The sequence below is a fragment of the Perissodus microlepis genome, chromosome 4 (assembly GCF_051167445.1).
Source record: "Perissodus microlepis isolate ML-2025 ecotype Zambia chromosome 4, ASM5116744v1, whole genome shotgun sequence".
Classification (NCBI taxonomy): Eukaryota; Metazoa; Chordata; class Actinopteri; order Cichliformes; family Cichlidae; genus Perissodus; species Perissodus microlepis.
The window spans coordinates 5642146-5660105 of NC_140464.1; the positions used below are offsets into that span (position 1 = coordinate 5642146).

General features: G+C 40.5%; 2 protein-coding genes across 2 annotated transcripts; one reads left to right on the plus strand and one right to left on the minus strand.

Annotated features, from left to right (window-relative positions):
• Positions 1-2074: 2074 nt before the first annotated feature.
• Positions 2075-4425, plus strand: cldni (claudin i). Its single transcript, XM_084925227.1, has 3 exons — positions 2075-2202; positions 2978-3110; positions 3327-4425. The coding sequence occupies exons 1-3, from the start codon at positions 2075-2077 to the stop codon at positions 3828-3830; spliced, it is 765 nt and encodes a 254-aa protein (XP_084781353.1). The 3' UTR covers positions 3831-4425.
• A 47-nt stretch (positions 4426-4472) lies between these two features.
• On the minus strand, positions 4473-13165 carry coro1a (coronin, actin binding protein, 1A). Its single transcript, XM_084925226.1, has 11 exons — positions 12962-13165; positions 11661-11864; positions 10137-10259; positions 9919-10048; positions 7629-7810; positions 7109-7228; positions 6238-6342; positions 5999-6144; positions 5425-5482; positions 5111-5326; positions 4473-4814 (listed from the first exon to the last, which is right to left on the minus strand). The coding sequence occupies exons 2-11, from the start codon at positions 11856-11858 to the stop codon at positions 4722-4724; spliced, it is 1371 nt and encodes a 456-aa protein (XP_084781352.1). The 5' UTR covers positions 11859-11864; positions 12962-13165; the 3' UTR covers positions 4473-4721.
• Positions 13166-17960: the final 4795 nt, after the last annotated feature.

The window sequence follows — 17960 nt, forward strand, 5'->3', positions numbered from 1 at the left end:
CTCCTTTACACTGATTCAAATAAATCAATCTAAAAACCTTCTCAGACCTTCTCAGAATAATTACATGGTATCTCCACTTCATTAGGGAAGGCATGCTAAATTTGACTATTATCACAATCATAAAACATTTTAAGATTTACAGGTTTTTGAAGTACATATGGGCTGAAATTTGCCACATTTTTTTCCATCATTTTGAGCCTTCGTGATTTCATTAGCACAGAGATAACCACATGAAAGTTTCAGTGGAGTAAAACACACTTAAACTCCAATCAAACTAGGTTTACACCAACTCCAAGTGTCACAATATAAAACTAAAATCAAATTTTTATTCAGAAGGATTTTTTCAAACACTGCTTTTAAGCAGAAATATTAATATACAGGTCTAAGGATCAGTGGATGCTCTCTTTGCTGTTTGTGGCTTCATTGCCTGTTCAGTTTGTGGCATTTTGTTTTACTTGCTTATGCTAAACTTTAAAAGGAATCATGTGATTGCTTATCCTCATCTTCTAGCGCATATTCAGATCATCCATTGATCCAGAGACCCTCTGTGACCCAGTTCCTTCTGTATGTTCAAATTGCAGAGCTTTTGACAACGATTCTCCATTTTATGCACAAATGTCAAATAAATGCAACTTTAACACATAATTTTCACACAGCAGGAATGATGACTAGAAGATGAGCCTGGCATCAAAATGTAGATAGAAGAAGACCTTGTTTTGCCACCTATCCCACATGGTGACATGGCCTCTGAAAGTTAGCCCCAAACACTTTTTTCCTCCATTGAATTATACAAAAACATATCAAGTATTCACTGTTTCTGTTCCTCTGAGTCATGCACATTAATTAATGCAGTTTTGCTATCGAAGCTATGATAAATCCCACGCTCAGAGTTAGTTATAGGAAAGAAATGCTGATTTTGATTTTAGATTAGGACACTCAGAGTAGGTTCAGGTTTTCACAATGTGTTTTTGAGCCCTGAAGATTTCACCTGGATATCTCCTCAAGTAAACAAGTTAGAAGGTCTGAAAAAATGCAGGAAAAATCACACAAATTTAAAAAGCGCATAACATTGATGCACATCAGGGGCCTGTGATTTGGAAAATATTTATATTTTTAAGATAAATCTTGCGTGGGCTCCCTAAATATGTCAAAATTATGGCACAAAAATGAAAAGAACAGAAAAACAACAGAAATCAAGTGAAAACCTTCTTCAGAATAGCTCCATCACACAGACAGCTCTGAACTGGAGATAAGAGGGGAAACACAACAGTGGACAACAGCGAACATGTGAGCAGAAGATCCTTTTCCACAACTGGAGCACTGTGACGAAACTGGGTCAGGACAAGCCCCATGTTGGTATTCAAGGCATTTACTAATTAAAAAAGAACAAATAACAGTTTTTTCTTGTTCTGTTTGGTTTGTTCTCGATTCTCATTGATATAAAGTTCACAGCTGATGTTCAGTTTCTGTGAAAATACAGTAAAATTCAGCTGTGTAGGCAAAAACAAACAACAATAGAGGCCACATTCCTTTTTATTTCTTCATGTCCTCATGATCCATGAAACCCAGCTCATGGTCTTACGTAAATAAACCCATTCCATCTCGGTTTCCAAAACTGATCTCCGTACACTCGCCATCAGAGTTTCAACAGAGATAGGTGCGTAAGTCAGAGGAGGGGGGATGCAGGTAAGGAAAGGTGGGTGGTAACTGTGTAGACTGGGAATGCAGAGGGAAAAAAGAGGAGTCATTCAGATGACTCACTTTTCTATTCTAGGCAATTTGTAATAGCAACAACCAAAATATTTTAATTAGCATCAGCATCACTGTCATGACTACCATCCCACAAACCTCTGTGTGTGCTTTATGACTTCTGGTGCTGAGACATAATAATCTTTTTCCTAGTGGCTCTTTTTCCACTGATGCAAATTAGGTAAGCGCTCCTTGTCTCCACAGCAGCTTTCAGTGAGTACAGAGCATGCTACAGGGCATGTCCAGCCAGGTCTTGTGGTCCTTCCATCATCTATGTTCCCATGTTTGTGCTCAGCCCCGCCCACACCTTCGCATTTCTCCATATATGTCCCATGTTGTCTGTACAAGACTTGTACAACAGGAAACAGCATCTTCGAGACAACACGCAGACAGGAAAACAGAAGAAGGATCTCCACTGAAATCTCACCTAATTTTTTTCCATTTTCAAAAAAGGTAGGAATCTATTTATCCACTTTTTATTTAAAAGGACTGCCTGAGCTCTGAAAGGAGACTGAAATCTGAAAAGGCTCGAGGATGAAAGGGTTGGTTGAGGATTAATTTGATAATTACTCAAATAAAATTATAAGAATCATAATAAAATAAATAATCTTTCATAATGGACATAAGAGGGGAAATTAAAAGTGAAAATAAATAAACAGCTGTGAGAGTAAAAAAGGTTGAAATAGTTTGAAAGGCCTGCTTTTCTTTTTGTTTTCTGTTTCTAAAGATTTCACGAGTCCCACCTGCGGTCACAATAAAACTCAGAAATCAGTCTTAATGAGGATTAACTCAAATCAGATTTATTTTCAGGGTTTAATCTGCTCTGAAAGTTAGTTACACTTAAACACGGGGTGTTTTTGCTCAGTGCAGCCCCCTCCTGTTAATCCTGTACACACCTGATTGGACTTCGAGACCTTTTTCCGTTATTTCACCTAATTTAAGTTGTTGGATGCTAGATTTAATGATGATCATCAATACAATACATTTCGGGTAACGGAAAAAGGTTTAAAGAATGCGAGAAAAACTGTCCCTACTTGTTTTATCTGATGGTAATGATTGTAGCACCCCCTTGATTTGAAGTAATATTGGAGAAACATTCAACGGATGTTAGAAAATGAGCTTTTTAAAGACAAAGACAGAATGAGAACATCATTAAACAGACTGTAAAGTAACAATGAAAAGCTTTTAGTGATGCTCCTGTGTCTTTACACCATTTTGCCTTTTATAGAATGGGATCTGCTGTGGTTCAGATGGCATGCGTGGTCCTCGGGGTCGTGGGCCTGATTGGGATTGTTGTATGCTGTGCCGTCCCGCTCTGGAGAGTGTCGGCCTTCACAGGATCCAACATTGTGACAGCAGAGGTAATTAAACATATGTGTGTAGTGTTGTATAAGCAATATTGGATTGTTTCTGTTTATTGAGCTTATTTTACTTGATTTTGAGTAAGTGAATGTTTACAGTTCAATTTTTCATAAATGTTCTACGTGTATGAGATTTAATTATGTAGCACTCAGTTTGCCTCATGTCATGAAATGATGTCTATAATTGTATATTTCTTCCTCTCTGTGTGTGAGTAGAGAAGTCAGGAGGGCCTGTGGACCACCTGTGTGGTGCAGAGTACTGGCCAGCAGCAGTGCAAGAACTTCGAATCCCTGCTAGATTTGGGCGCAGACCGGCAGGCTGCCAGAGCCCTGTCCATCATCAGCGGCATGCTCTGCTGCCTCAGCCTGCTCGTTCTTTTCTGCGGGTCCGACTTTACCACCTGTGTGGAAAACGAAGACGTCAAGCCCAAGATCAGCCTGGTAGCCGGGGTGGGCATGCTGCTGGCTGGCATCCTGGTAATCATCCCTGTCAGCTGGTTTGCACACAATACCGTGAGGGACTTCTACACCCCCCTGTTGAGTTCTTCCCCAAGGATGGAGCTGGGAGCATGCATCTTTGTAGGCTGGGCTGCAGGTGTGCTGCTCATCATAGCTGGAGGTCTGCTCTGTTGCTTCAGCAGGCCCAAGCAAGGCAACTCAGGAGGAAAAGCCAAGTATTACAGCAACAGCGCCTCAGCCCCAAACAAAAACTATGTGTAGTGGTGATTTAAGAGGAACTGGTGTTTGAGAGAAAGGAGGGAATGGTGATCTAGTTGGACTGGAAGTGCTAAAATAGACAACACCGGTTGAATGTTTCTGGGAGAAAAACCCCAAAAAATGTAAATATTAAATTCTCACTGCTGTTTGTACTTTCACATTCATAGAGCTGCTGGTGATGTAAAGCTATGAAAGTAAAGGCTGTAAAGTCCACATTAAATTTGCAAGATTTTTGTAAAGTTTAAAGTTTTGGCTTCAATTATAGCATAAAATATATTTAATTTGTTGAGCAATTAAATAATCAAAGGCCTTTTAGATGGTTCATATTTTACAGTTTGAATGTTTAATCAATGCTCTGCTTGTCTTTTTTTCCTTGATATTTTTATTATCTCTTCTTTAAAAGTCTAACCAAATGCACCTCAGTGAACCTCAGGAAACATCTGGTGCGCGTGTTTCTCTCTTGATATGTTCTCAAAGGTCCGCAGTATATTTTATAATCATGAGATGTTTGTTTGTACTCATTTTATTTTGTTTCACATTTGGTAAGGCAATGAGTATAAATGATTAAAATTGGGTCAAAATAAAGTGCGTGTATGCATTTCATGTGTGTTTCCTTCAAAAGAAAGAAAAAAAGGGGTCAAAATGTACTTTGAAAATACAGAACATTTTATTTCAAACTAAAAGCATATATTATGGTTCTTGTTTTCTCAAATTGATCACACAAACCAAATAGACAAATTCAAGCTTTACGCTAAAAAATAGTTTCATGACATCTACCATCTTAATCTCTCCCTTTGTCTCACTGTAATCAAAAGTTAACAAAAGTTTTCTCGCTGTAGTTTTTGCTCCACTCTTCTCGCGTGATTTCTGCTCTTTGTCGCTTTTTCTTGCCGCTTAATGCTTGCTCTCCAGCTCTTTCACACGCGTGGTCAGCTCCTCTAGCGCTTCTTTCAAGTCCTTCACCTCCTTCCTCAAAGACTGAACCTCCTGAGGGACAGAGACACACTTGTGATTGGGTGGAGTTCAATGATGTCATGGAGTGGCTCATGTTTAGCTGATTGTCTAATTAGCCGTCAAGGTTCGGTTGAAGCCAATAATGTAATTATTGACAGATTTCTCCAAAAAAGTCAAAAATAAATTTGCAACTGAGACACTAAAAGCAAAGTTTAAAGACTCATAAATCAGTTATGAAATAAATTACGGAAAGTCTAATTGCTAAAACTCATTCACTTATTATCTGCAGCTAAAACAGAAGCAAAACATTGTGGATCTAAAAGACTCACCCCGCTGCTGTCATGCTGATTCCCTGCAGAAGCAGTGGTGGTCTTCAGGAGACTCTTGTGAACTTTGAACTCCTTAGCTTTAGTCGTAGCTACAAACCCGTCCTTCAGGGATATCAGATTAGGCGGGGCCTCTTTTCCCTCAAACCACTCATCAGCTTCGGCCGAGGGCTCGGGCCCGACGGTGTCTGGGTACAGATCTTCCTGGAACAGGTCCGACTGCACAGGCAGAGAAAAAAAAAGAGAGTCAGAGTTCAAATTCCGCACAGATTTTCTTGAACCATGAACCTAAAACCTAGGATTTGCTAAAACCTTACCTTGCGTGGCACAGTCATGACTATAGGCTCACACTTCCTCTCGTGCAGCTTGTAGAATCTGAAATTAAAATTGTTTGTTTGTATTTTAGGTTGTTGTGTCAGATTAGGCTGAAATAATACGCTTCAATTTGGAGGAAGAAGAAAGATTTTGCCCTCAAAATGTTAAAGAGCTGAACAGTAAGCTAGGAGCTCATCTAACAGTGCTTTTAGTATCAAGTTGATGTTGTGGGTGCCATCCCATTCTGCATTAAGAGAATGAGAAAGCAGAAAAGATGGATGCAGACACTGTGAAGTCACCATTTGCTTTGGAAAGTGTTATGAGTGCTTAAGCTTTCGCCATCTTGGTGTTTTGAAAGCAGATGTGAGGCATGGATTCACTGTGAAACCACATGGTCACTGAATAATGATCCAGCACAGCCTGGATAATCCTGTGAGGCCTATAATGATCTCATAATCTTCATGTTTTCTTCACTATGACCCCAAACTAGCAGCTGAGCCCATAAAGTCTTCACAAAGGTGTTAAAGAGGTCACCTTGCTGCTTGCATAGCTAAAACCACTGAGATATGCCATTACCTGGCGATTTCACATTTGTTGACCTCCAGGCCCCTCTTGGGCATGTACCCCATCCCCTTCTGGCTCTCCTTGCTGCTGTACATGGACAGGTAGTGGACATAAGGAGCTTCATCTGTCACCTCGAAGTAACGGATGCTGCTGTCTCCCTGTGAAAATGACAGGACCAACAAGAGGGCTGACTGAGTCTGTGTGGGTGGTAGTGATGCAGAAAGGCTGTTGTTTCATAATCTAAATCTAACCTTGCCACAGAGGTAGACGACGCCAGTGTCTGGGTCAAAGAATGGCAGGAGGACGCCACTGCTGGTGTCCAGCTCCTGCAGGGTCAGTGCCTCTCCAAAGTTTTTCTGTTAAAAGAGAATCAGATAGAGAAATATTTAGCAATTAATCACATGTACTCTAGCATCACATGTACCCAGCAGACTGCATGTAAGCTGAGGATTTAATTGAGGCTAATATTTCAGCACAGACACTTAATACTGTAATCTGGCTGTTGTGAAACAATGGTGTTGTAAATGTGAAGAGATGCTCCCTAAAGGCAAACAGCTAAAGTTTGGAATCCACCATAAAGGTTCAGCTGTAAAGATTTTCGCACTATAAAAGGGTTTTTACTTATTGTGTAACTGGTCAAAATGATTCACGAGTACAATTCAGCACAGCAGGCTGCTCTTACAATCATGTGTTGAAGGAGGAAAGCTGACGCTGGAGGCGTTTTGTGCTCTGCAACTCAGCTTTTTAAGTAAAAGAAAAGAAAAGAGTCTCAATATTAAAGTTGGGGCACATGTCATCTTACAAAATCTGTTTGAGGATAAGCCCAGAGTCTTATCTGAGAGAAAGGTTACAACTCTTTTATGAGACTGTTTTGTCTTTATTTCAGGTGGGAAAGTGTGACTAAACTGGACCCCACTCTGAATTTAGGAATACAAGTCCCAAAGACGTGCTACATTTTATTTTTTTTAATTTTCAAACATTAACGAATACACATTTCATGTCCCAGAGATCTCAAACCACATGCTCAGAGGAATTTGAGACATGACTAAGGATTATGAATCATAAAGTTCAGTAAGCAAGATGCTTTGTCTGAGACTGACACTGTCAGTTGTTGACACTCACCGGATCCCACAGCGCCACCTGCCTCTCACTCATGCGACTGAAGCCGGTACTGAGGATCTTCCCGTCGGACACAAACACCGCCCTGACAGGCCTGGAGCCCTCATGAGGCTTCTCCTTCTCCTGCAGGCGAGAGGTGGCGCAGAGTAGCAAAGTGGAAGAAAATTGCAAATTATATGGAGAAAGAAAAACTTTTCAAAATAAAAGCGCAATATTAAATATTTTTTTTGTTTCTCTTTTTCCATCATCATTATCAACAAATCAACTGAAAAACTCTATATTTGGTGGTTTCCTGGTTTAGTCATACAGCAAAAGGCCAAAACCAAAAAATAAATATTTTTTTATGAGCATTTAAGAGAATTCCCTGTAGATTCATCAGTAATGATAAAAATAACTGGTGCAGCTCTGCTGAGTGTGGCCAGTGTTACTCAAGATCTTTGTGAGGAAACGTGACTTCCTCTGTGACACTGAAGTGATGCTGGTGACAGAGCGAGATAGCGAAGGCCCATCAGAGGAAACCTACATAGAGGACGGTGCCCTTGCGCGGGTCCAGCACCCTCAGGGTCTTGTCCTTGCAGGAGGTGAGAATCCTGGAGCCGTCCCTGTTCCAGCAGGCGCTGTAGATGAGGTCAGTGTGCACGCTGTCGATCCTCACCACCGCGTCGCCACGAGCCACGTTCCACAGGATCACCACGTTATCACAGCCTTCATGGACACAATGGTGACATCAATGAAAAAAAAAAAAAAAGCTTAAAGAGTCTCATTAAAGGCTCATGAATTAAATTTAAGTGATTGATACAGAGTTTCTCTTTTCTTTTTTAAAAAACAGGCATCATGTGCAATTCAGCCTGGTTTAGATTTTCACTTTTAAACAGTCAAGAGCTTCAAAGTTTCACGTTTGCAGTGAAGAGGAACATGCAGAAAACAGAAGTTCACAAATGAAGTGGACAGGCTGTTTTACACCAAATAAAGCCTCTGGATTACACTATGATACCAGAGACACGTCTAAGCCTCGCGTGGCCAAACATTTGCATGTGCATTTGTGAAATTTTTGATTGCAAAAACTATTTCTGATGATCTACCGCTCATATAATTTTTCATAGTTTTTCTTTAAAGGAACTGACCCATTGTTGCAGCAGTGACACACATTAATTCAACTTTCTTTTCTTTCAAACAGACAGATGGAAGAAACAAAGGATGGAAAATACTGTGAATGTGTAATTCACTGTACTGTTTCATCTATAGTTGGTTGTTAAGGTGTTCTTTAAATGTTAATATCTGTTAGTGAAAGAGGAGAACTTGCTTTTGTAAGAGCTAACAGGCAAATATTGTCTAAATAAATGTATTTTTGTTCATAAAGTTTCTGTTGTTAACTCTTTTTGCATAGAAATAGTTATATATTTTCAAATATCTAACACTGATAAGGGGAACAGTACCTAAGGGGAACCTAATTAGCCAGCTATGTAATAGATACACCAGCTTGGTTACCAGAAGGTAAAAAAGCTGGACTTTTCTGTTGTGATTAGATGCCCACTATGACCACAAATCATTTCCTCTGAAGCAATGTTACAGTTTGAATGTTTAATGTTTTTGATGTTTAGTTAACTAAAATAATAATTACAAAATTTAAAAAATAAAACTAAATGAAACTATTTTGAGAATTTTGAAAAGTTAGTAAAATAAGGCTTAAAAAACTAGCAAATATTCTTTTATTACCTTTTAGTTTGGTAAAAATAAATAAATAATAATAATCATATATATTGAGACTTTGGATGTCTTTAGATGGTGAGTCAACTGCATTAAAAGTTTTGTGTTTTCACTGTAAAACCTAAATCTTTTCCTAAATCTTGCCTTTGACATATGTCGCCCATACAATAATAACTTAAAAGACTCAAACTATCACCAAAACTAATGAAAGGTCAACTAAAACTAGACATTTTTAAACAACAAAACTTGAACTTGAAACATTAAAAATCTGCTCTGGAAATTTACTGAAACTAAACTGACTTAAAAACAAAAAAGTCAAAATGAAATCAAATAGAAACTAATTAGAAAATGCAAAAACTATAGTTGGACCTATAATACGTGCTTACTTAGCAAATTTATTAGACCACCACCCAATTTTAAAGTGAAATATACTGGAAATGTTATTGCAGCTTAAATTACAGATTGTGAAAATATTTCAAGAATATTCTGAATGATGTGCGCCCACTCGGTGAAGATGTGCACTGTGCACCTCTTGTGCTGCACCCTGCTGGGCAAAATAAGACCTTAAGTTTGTAATGATGGCATGAGATTACTTCTAAAGACACCTGAATGATTCAGCAGGAGTCGAAACTTTTAAAGAAATTCCCAAGTCTAAACTTATTTTCAGACTTAACACCTGTTAAAATTAAGTCACTGGGTTCTTTTTAAGGATAAGATTTAGAACCACACGCTGCCAATCCCAGCTGTCTCTAGGACAAGGATCTATATTCTCCTTTTTCCTGTGCTTTTTCTTTATTTTTTGTGATTAGTTTTTAATCTGGAACGCTGAGTCTGTAATTAAGATGAAAGATTAATAAAGTGTGACTTCAGCGTCTGACAGACTGAAGGTTCAGAGAGTTCGTGTAAAACCGTGAGCGGAAATGTCATGGTGCTGCTGATCAGAGTTCAGAGCGCGGAGCGAAGGAGGGTGGAGGCTTGAGAACTTCCTGTTAAGCAGAGGTGCAAGTCTCATTCAACAAAACATCTGCAATATGTTACGATCATCCCTGTCTGCTTCCTCATTACACATGATACGCTTCTGTGTTTTTAGGATCAGCGAATAATACCTGCACTCATTAGCACATTATGGGCAGTGGGGTGCCAGCTCAGGATGCCAACACGTTTGGAGTGACCTTCCAGCTTGACAACGGGATCTGTGAGCGGTGAGGTGAGCCCGCCTTCCGGGATCTCCCAAATCTATTCACCGACAAAGACTTTTAAACATCTAGTTTTTGAAATCACAAACAGCATTAGGAATATTCCGTGTCAGACTTTATTGCCTTACCATGACACTGCAATCCTCAGAGCCACTGGCAATGATGTTGTCATTATGAGGACAGAACTCGATGTCCAGGACCGGACCCGTGTGGCCACATACAGTGGGGTAGGACATGTCGATACGTCCTGTCTGCAGAGGCAAGCATCAGGATAGGAGGACATTGACTATGACTCATGTACGCAGTGCAGAAAACACTGCAGCTACAAAACGTAAAGAACAAAAAGCTAATGCAAGAAAAAAAAAGACAAAACTAGATGAGAAGTTTATCAGCTGACACCAATTACACAGCTTTGCCTTCAATTAGTGCTCATTTCTAGTAAGTGGGTTAAAAATGAGATCAGGGCCAAGAAGAGGAAACCCAGTCATGAAGCGGTCTGAGAAAAATGACAATTACACATCATTTTTATTTTTATATCTTGCATTATAAGTCAGTCACATTTAGCTCCATGTAGTTGCATTCATTCTGGTAAAACCTTAAAAAAAAAACACTGGGCCCTGAAGCAGGATGACACAACCATGCCAGCATCACGCTCAAAACAGGATGAGGTTTTTTCCACTACAGCGCAGCTCTGCAATTTTATGCCCACTGGTCCCTGCACTTATTTTTGTCCTTTGAGAATCCCATGCTAGATGTGAGATAAGACCATGAATAATGTGATTTCTGCAGGCTTCACCAAGGTAAATTTAATTGTTTAAAATCGCTTTTTTAATACCACAAAGTGGGACAATATAATTGTCAGGTAAAATAAGGCCAGGACATTAGATTCTGGTCACTTTCTCTGTCATTTCTAATGATATAATTAGTTACATGAGATGGTAACTACCTAATTTATGCTAAGAGGCAGTGATCTCTCTACAGTTAACTGCAGCAGCAAGAAGCAGTGACATTATTCGGTGATTTTGTCTGATAAACCTGAGCAAAACTCCACGAAAAAAGATTAGACATCTTTCTGAAGTACAGTCTTCATACCACAATCACATAAAAAACACCTAACCTCACTGTAAGCATTTTCAGTGCCTGCACAGAAAAAACTTCCCAAGCCCGAGGGAACACTTCACTGAGTTCACAGCCTCTGACAAATTCAGCTGGCCATTAACTTGGCCACAAGGTTTGCAATTTTGCACTTTTTCGGGCACATAAAATGCAATAAATGAGCTGCAAGGCCTAACCTAACGCCCTCTATAAGTGACTGCACAATAACTGGGTTGAGGCCACATCCTGTCCTCCTACACTGAGCTGACAACAAACTCCTAATATGGTGAAAACTTCTCAACAGCAGAGCAAGTGACGTGTAGACAGACTCAAAGACAGCATCAAACTTCCTTATTTAGCTGAATGTGTGATGGTGACTGGCAGCATTCAAATTTTAAAGTGCAAGAATGCTGTTAAAACAACATTTAATCCCTAACCTGCATCTGTAATAGTTAACACACCTAAACATCATATTAAGATAAGTATATAAAACAGTATAGAGCCAAACGGTGGGTTTATTTGTGTTCTTTTGTTTCCTGGTGATTCCTGTGACCCACCTTGCTCAGCGGAAGCACCATGAAGGCTCCCCCACCGCTGGCGTCTACAATCATGGCCACAAACTTGGGGTTAACAGAGCAGAAATTGCTGTCCCAGGTCATCTGGGAGATTCGGATGTCATCGTAGCATTGGTCGGCTTTCACAGCCTGGCCAAAGACGTGACGGAACTTGCTGGTCCTCACAACCTTTCTGGACATGGTGAACTGAGAAAGAATGAAAAACAAAAAGGATGGAAAGAAGAGAAAATTAATGTGCAAGAAGTGCAAGAAGTCTGTAGCAGAGTTGAGAGAGATTTATTTTATGGGTCATCATAAATCATATTGTTTGTTGGTGCTTTTTGAGTTCATGCGGAAATAATCTGACAGACACAAAGCTGATGAAACCGTTGAAAGACTCAACAGAGGAAAGCTAAAAAAGGAAGAAGCAAAAGCTTTCACAACTGCTTCCTCTGTGACTGGTACTCTGGCACTCTATCTCCTTCTCTTTTTAATATGTGTGAAACACATACATATTAAAAAGCAAGCAAATGTACAAAAAAACAGTAGAAAGGAAACAAAAAAGTAGGCCTTTTATCATCTAAAGCACATGCAGTGTCCTTAAAAAAGGTACAGAAGCTGCCCGAGCGGCAGTTACACCACATCCTACAAAGAGAGTAACAAAACCACAAACCTTTCTTTTCCTCAGTTCATACAGTCATGCTGTTACTTAATTCCCCGCATGTAGGCATGCTTTAAATGACATATTTGACGAAGTAAGCTGAAACATATCCGGTAAATGCAAGTGTCTGCGTGCGCAATGAGATCAGAACTTCAATCAAAAGCAGCTGCGAAATATACGAACTTTGCATCACGCAGGAACAGATGAAAAGCACTAAATAAGTCTTTCTTTACCTCCATTTGTAGAGTTTACTTCCTGAAATCTGCAGCCGCGCCTAAGCTCAGATTCGGTAGCGTATGACAGTTTTGCTGCATGTGCATCACAAGACCTCTCGGGCTTCTCTGCAGCTAATTTAATAATCCTTTACAGAGTGAGCCATAATTTTATCAGGACTCTAAATGCATGTCAGTAATCTGTCTCAACCACTATCTCTCTGTGTTGTGATGGAAAACATTGACCAGTACAAAGTAGGAAACAATTCACTGCCTTGAAATAGGAGAAACTCAGGCCATGTGGAAGATGAGAAACAAAAATGTGTCACTGAAATTAGCTTCAGCTATTTCCTTCTTTAACCAATGCACCGATTACAGGTAAGATGATATCTTCAAGAGGTTGAGATTGCAGAGAGATGATGCGGGCCTACCTGGGAGTCGTGTGGGGGTGATTCAGCTCAAGGAGTTTTGGCAGTGCACCAAACGCCCTGCCACCAGAATGAGAACACAAGAGGAGACTGTAGGTTAAAGTACATGACAAATGACAGGGAGGAAGTGAGAGTTTCAAACGAAGGTGGAAGTAGGAGGTGTCGGCTGTGACATGTGCCGTCTGCAACAAGCTGCAGAAACCAAAGTGAAACACAGGGCACCATATGAGATCTTTTGTAGGATTGAATCATGATAAAAGCGTCTAGCGGTGCAATGCAGAGTTCAATCCACACTTACCAACAACGGCAAACAGATGCAGGCCATTGCTGCTTAGAAGTCACCTGGTTATCAAAACCACTTCACGTCCAACAACACAGATAAATGCAGTATGTCTGAAGAGCTCACAGAGTTTAAGTTAGTGTGAAAAAGACTCAATATTTTCTTGAGTGACGGATGTCAGTGCATGTCTGTTCTTTTTGACTCATGATTTCTGCAGATATTAGAGTTAAATACTCTATAAGAGGCTTCTCATCTGCTGCTATTCTTTTATTAGATTTATATAAGGCATCAGACAAATCATAAGACAGACAAAGTATGTGTGGGGGAAAGAGCAAAGATGAAAAAAAAAACAACAGTTTTTTAAGGCCTAATTTTCAGTTTTTAAGCAGTTTCCCAATTGGGGACACCTGCAGTTTGTACATGCTGATGATTTCAAATGAAATGAAAGTTATTTAGATGATGTTTCAAATAACCTGTCAGAGTCTGAAGACTTCCATGTGTTTCAGCTTCAGAGACTGGCTTCTTAAAGGACCCTGAATTTCAGGTAACCCCTAATCTAACCCACTTTATTTACATATCACATTTACAGCAACCTGTTCTCACACCAAACCTAATTAGACTTAAACTGGCAATCAGCTGTTTTTGCACATGATGTCACTTTATTAGTCATGATTACTCAGCCTGTGGAAAGGCTTACACTTACATTATGGGAAATCAGGAATGCTGTAATTTAATAGTTCAACCATTGCAAGAGGTTAGCAAAGAAAGTAGACATGCGTGCTTGGAGGCTAGGTGTACTTGAAACTGAGGGGTGGTAAAGAAAAAGGCTTGGTGAGTTGTATCTGAGGCTGGACACTCAGCAAGGAGAAAATGACTTGTATTGATTGGCTAGGCAGAGAGATCGAGCTGGAAAAGATGTGCAGGGTGATTAAGGAAAGAGATGAAAATGTACTTATGAGTGAAGAGAGAGTTGAGAAGGTGGAAGGAGTATTTTGAGGAGCTGAGTGAAGAAAATGGGAGAGAGGAGGACAGATGGAGGACAGTTAGTGAATCGGAAAGTGCAGGAGATTAGAAAAGAGGAAGTCAGGGCAGCCAAGAAGAAGCTGAAGAGTGGAAAGGTGGTTGGTAAAGATGATATACCTGTGGAGATGTCTGGGTGAGAGGGAAGTAAATGGTAAATGGCCTGTATTTGTATAGCGCATTACTAGTCCCTAAGGACCCCAAAGCGCTTTACACATCCATTCACACACTGGTGATGGCAAGCTACATGTAGCCACAGCCACCCTGGGGCACACTGACAGAGGCGAGGCTGCCAAACACTGGCGCCACCAGGCCCTCTGACCGCCAGTAGGCAACAGGTGAAGTGTCTTGCCCAAGGACACAATGACCGAGACCGTCCAAGCCGGGGCTCGAACCGGCAACCTTCCGATTACAAGGCGAACTCCCAACTCCCACGATCGGAAGTGGGCTTGATAGATCAGCAGATCGTTTACTAAAGCCTTGGAGAGTGAGAGGATGTCTGAGAAAGGGAGGGAAAGTGTACTGGTCCTAAAGGGCACTATAGTGAGTTCTTTTGCTTTGAAGAGAGTTGATGGAGAAGTACGGAGAAGGTCAAAAGGAGTGTCAGTGCATCTTTGTGGCATATGTTAAGGTGTTAAGAGAAGAACTGTGTTGCTGAATGAGGAAGTCACGAATGACAGTATGTGTGGTGCAGGACAGAATTCAAAGTTTGAGTAGGACTGCTCTGAACCCCTTCTTCTTTGGAGTGGTGATGGACAGGCTACCAGATGAGGTATCCATTATTAATGATGTTTTTAGAGCACATTCTGATCTGTAGCAAAGGTAGGGAGCGGTCACAAAGGGAGCCTGGAGAGGTGGAGGTATGCTCTGGAGTGAAGAGCAATGAAAGTCAGTAGAGGCGAGGTAGAATATCTGTGTAGATGAGAACGAGACAGGTGCAAAAGGGGAAGATGCATAGGCTGAGCGGTTTGTAGGGGCAAGGCTGAGATGGTTCGGACATGCGCAGAGGAGGTTAGTGGATGGTGAACATGGATCTGCCAAACTGGAGTAAAAGAGGAAGAAAACAGAGAAGATTCATAGATCTTGTGAAGGTGTGCCACATGTGTGGTGACTGCTAAAAGGAGCAGCCAAAGGAGAATCATCTGAATGCATGGGCCTCTAGGTTTGCTCTTTTAAACCTCTTTTAAATCCTTCAACTATAAGGAAGTGCAATACTCAAACAGCAGGGAGAACCTTTCAACTCCTAAAATTCTAAACTTTTATTCTATAAGTTTTATTATAAAAGCAAACTCAGTCTAATCCTTGAGTAGCAGAGCTAAAGCGCTTCCTGTTTTTTGTCGTTTTGACACAAAAAAAACCTCATGCACACATGTTTTTACACTTGTCCTCACAAGCGTAAAAACATGTGTGCAAATGTCACTCAAATATAATTTGGTTTAATGCAGCAGAACTAGGACAACTGTTATTTCCTTACCAAGGCATGCCTACGTCACATTGGACTATAGTACTTTTTTTTTCTGGGAAAGCCTTGCATACTTCAGCAAGACAATGCAAAACCACATACCACATTTATTGCAGCAGCATGGGTTTATAGTAGGAGTGGTTAGTTTGCAGTCCAGATCTTTGACCAATTGAAAACATTCAGTGTTATGAAACTAAAAATACAACAATGGAGACCCAGGACTGTTAAGCAGCTACAATTGTCTGTCAGACAAGAATGGGGCAACATCCCTCCCTCAAAAGTTCAACCTCTGGTCTCCTCCTCAGTTCCCAGAGGTTACAGAGTGTTGTTTAAAGAAGAGAGGATGCTACACAGTGGCAAAAATGGCCCTGTACAAGCCATTTCTGAAATATATCGCTGCAATCAAATTCAACATAAACTGATTTTTTTCTGAAAATGTATTTCCTCTTGCAAATACCAAAGTCCCCCAAAAAGAATTGATAAAAATAAATAAATAAAATATAAAATAAGCTTTAATTTCAATGCATAGAATCACCAGTCAAATATAGTAAGACCAGACTTATAGCATTTACTAACTTTGGCCCCAATAAAGATTTTAAAACATGTTCTTTACTCTAGAAGTTACACTATAGTACGACGACTTTTTTCTCAAAATAGTATTTTGAGAAAAAAGTCAAAACATGGAGATTACAGTTGTCATTTCATGCCAAACAACTGCCATGGCTCCTATACTCTCTAGAAAATCTGTAGATGAGTTAGTGAAACATCTGGACCAGCTGTGATTCAGCATACATTCTCTGTATTGCGCGAGGGCGTAACCATTCGTAATCCTGTCACTGCCAGCCTTTTGTACAAATGTGCCCAACCAGACACAGCCTTATGCACCATCTTCTCAACATCCTTATACTGTGTTTATGTTCTAAAAGAGAAACTGATTCTGACATGGCTGAATTCATGTGGTTTGTTGAGATGCAATTTTGACTGGCAGCTGTTTGAATGTTTTACGCCTGTGAATAATCTGGGGTGTACAGTATACAGTACAGTTAGATATCAGCCTGTGTGTAGGTAATTCAATTAAAATCAGCCAAATCTGAAAAAAGATTCCCACCTGACCCCCTTTTTGTAAATGTTACTTTTAATTGCACCATTTTCACTCACGCATTTGTAATTCTTTGAGTAGACAGAATCTCAAACTTAAATCTGACAACTATTTAAAAATGAACATATAAGACATTTATTTTCATACAAGGGGAATCAGAGTGAAAAAAAATCAACCTGGTACCAAAATGTAGGTTGTTTTGGACGTTTTCACCACTGAAGTATCAGAAAAAATCCAGGTCTCTGTAACTCTACATGCTAGACAATAAACCGATGTAGTGTGATGCACTGTTCAAACAAATTTAAGGAATGCTTTTTAATCAGAGTATCGAATCAAGTCAGTTGACTTTCTGGGACATTCGGTGCCAGTTTAGCTCTGTGGGTGAGCAGGCGACCCAATGCTGCATGATGGGTGAGCAGCGGCCCGGGTTAGAGTCCAACCAGTGGTCCTTTGCTGCATGTCTGTCCCTCTCTCTCACCCTGCTTTCCAGTCTGTCTTCACTCTTACAATTCAATGAAGGCAAAAATGTCAAAAAGCCCCCGCAGGACCGCTATCTGACGAGCACTGCCAGAGCCTCCAGCAGGCCACTGGTGTGAGGGCTGGCCTGAGGGCTTGACGCCCTCTAGTGGGCTCTGGCAGACGTGACAGGGTCTGGAGAATGTTATGCAGCCTCTAGCGTCATTCAGCATCTCCGATTTGGTGGTCGATGCACAGACCTCTACAGGCTCGGCAATGATAACCAAGATAACGGGATGAAAGTTTTGAACCACTGTCAGACTACGCTGGTGCAGTGTGTCCTGCAGTTCCTGGAGGATGAAGAAATTGACACCATTGACTGGCCCCCACGCTCACCTGACCCAGTTCAATAGAACACCTGTATGACATTATGTTTTGGTATATCCGATGTCACCAGATTGCACCTCAGACTGTCTAGGAGCCCAGTGATGCCCAGGAGAACCATTCTGAAATGCTGCAATGACCTGGACTAGCCTCCCACATAACTTGTGTCTTTGAATTCAGCCAAACTATGTGCCATCCTTTCGTTCCAGTCACATCACTATAGATATTCAGCAAGATTTTGTTTCCCAGTGAGCTCTGATGTGTTTTCAGTGTTCTTTTATTTTTTTGAGCAGTGTACATA

Coding starts and splice junctions, on each gene's coding strand:
- cldni (XM_084925227.1), top strand. CDS start 2,075: ATGTCCCATGTTGTCTGTACAAGACTTGTACAACAGGAAACAGCATCT. Junction 2,203..2,977: donor TTTTTCCATTTTCAAAAAAG/GTAGGAATCTAT, acceptor TGCCTTTTATAG/AATGGGATCTGCTGTGGTTC. Junction 3,111..3,326: donor CCAACATTGTGACAGCAGAG/GTAATTAAACAT, acceptor GTGTGTGAGTAG/AGAAGTCAGGAGGGCCTGTG.
- coro1a (XM_084925226.1), bottom strand. CDS start 11,858: ATGTCCAGAAAGGTTGTGAGGACCAGCAAGTTCCGTCACGTCTTTGGC. Junction 5,483..5,998: donor AACAAATGTGAAATCGCCAG/GTAATGGCATAT, acceptor TTTTAATTTCAG/ATTCTACAAGCTGCACGAGA. Junction 4,815..5,110: donor ATCAGCATGACAGCAGCGGG/GTGAGTCTTTTA, acceptor TCTGTCCCTCAG/GAGGTTCAGTCTTTGAGGAA.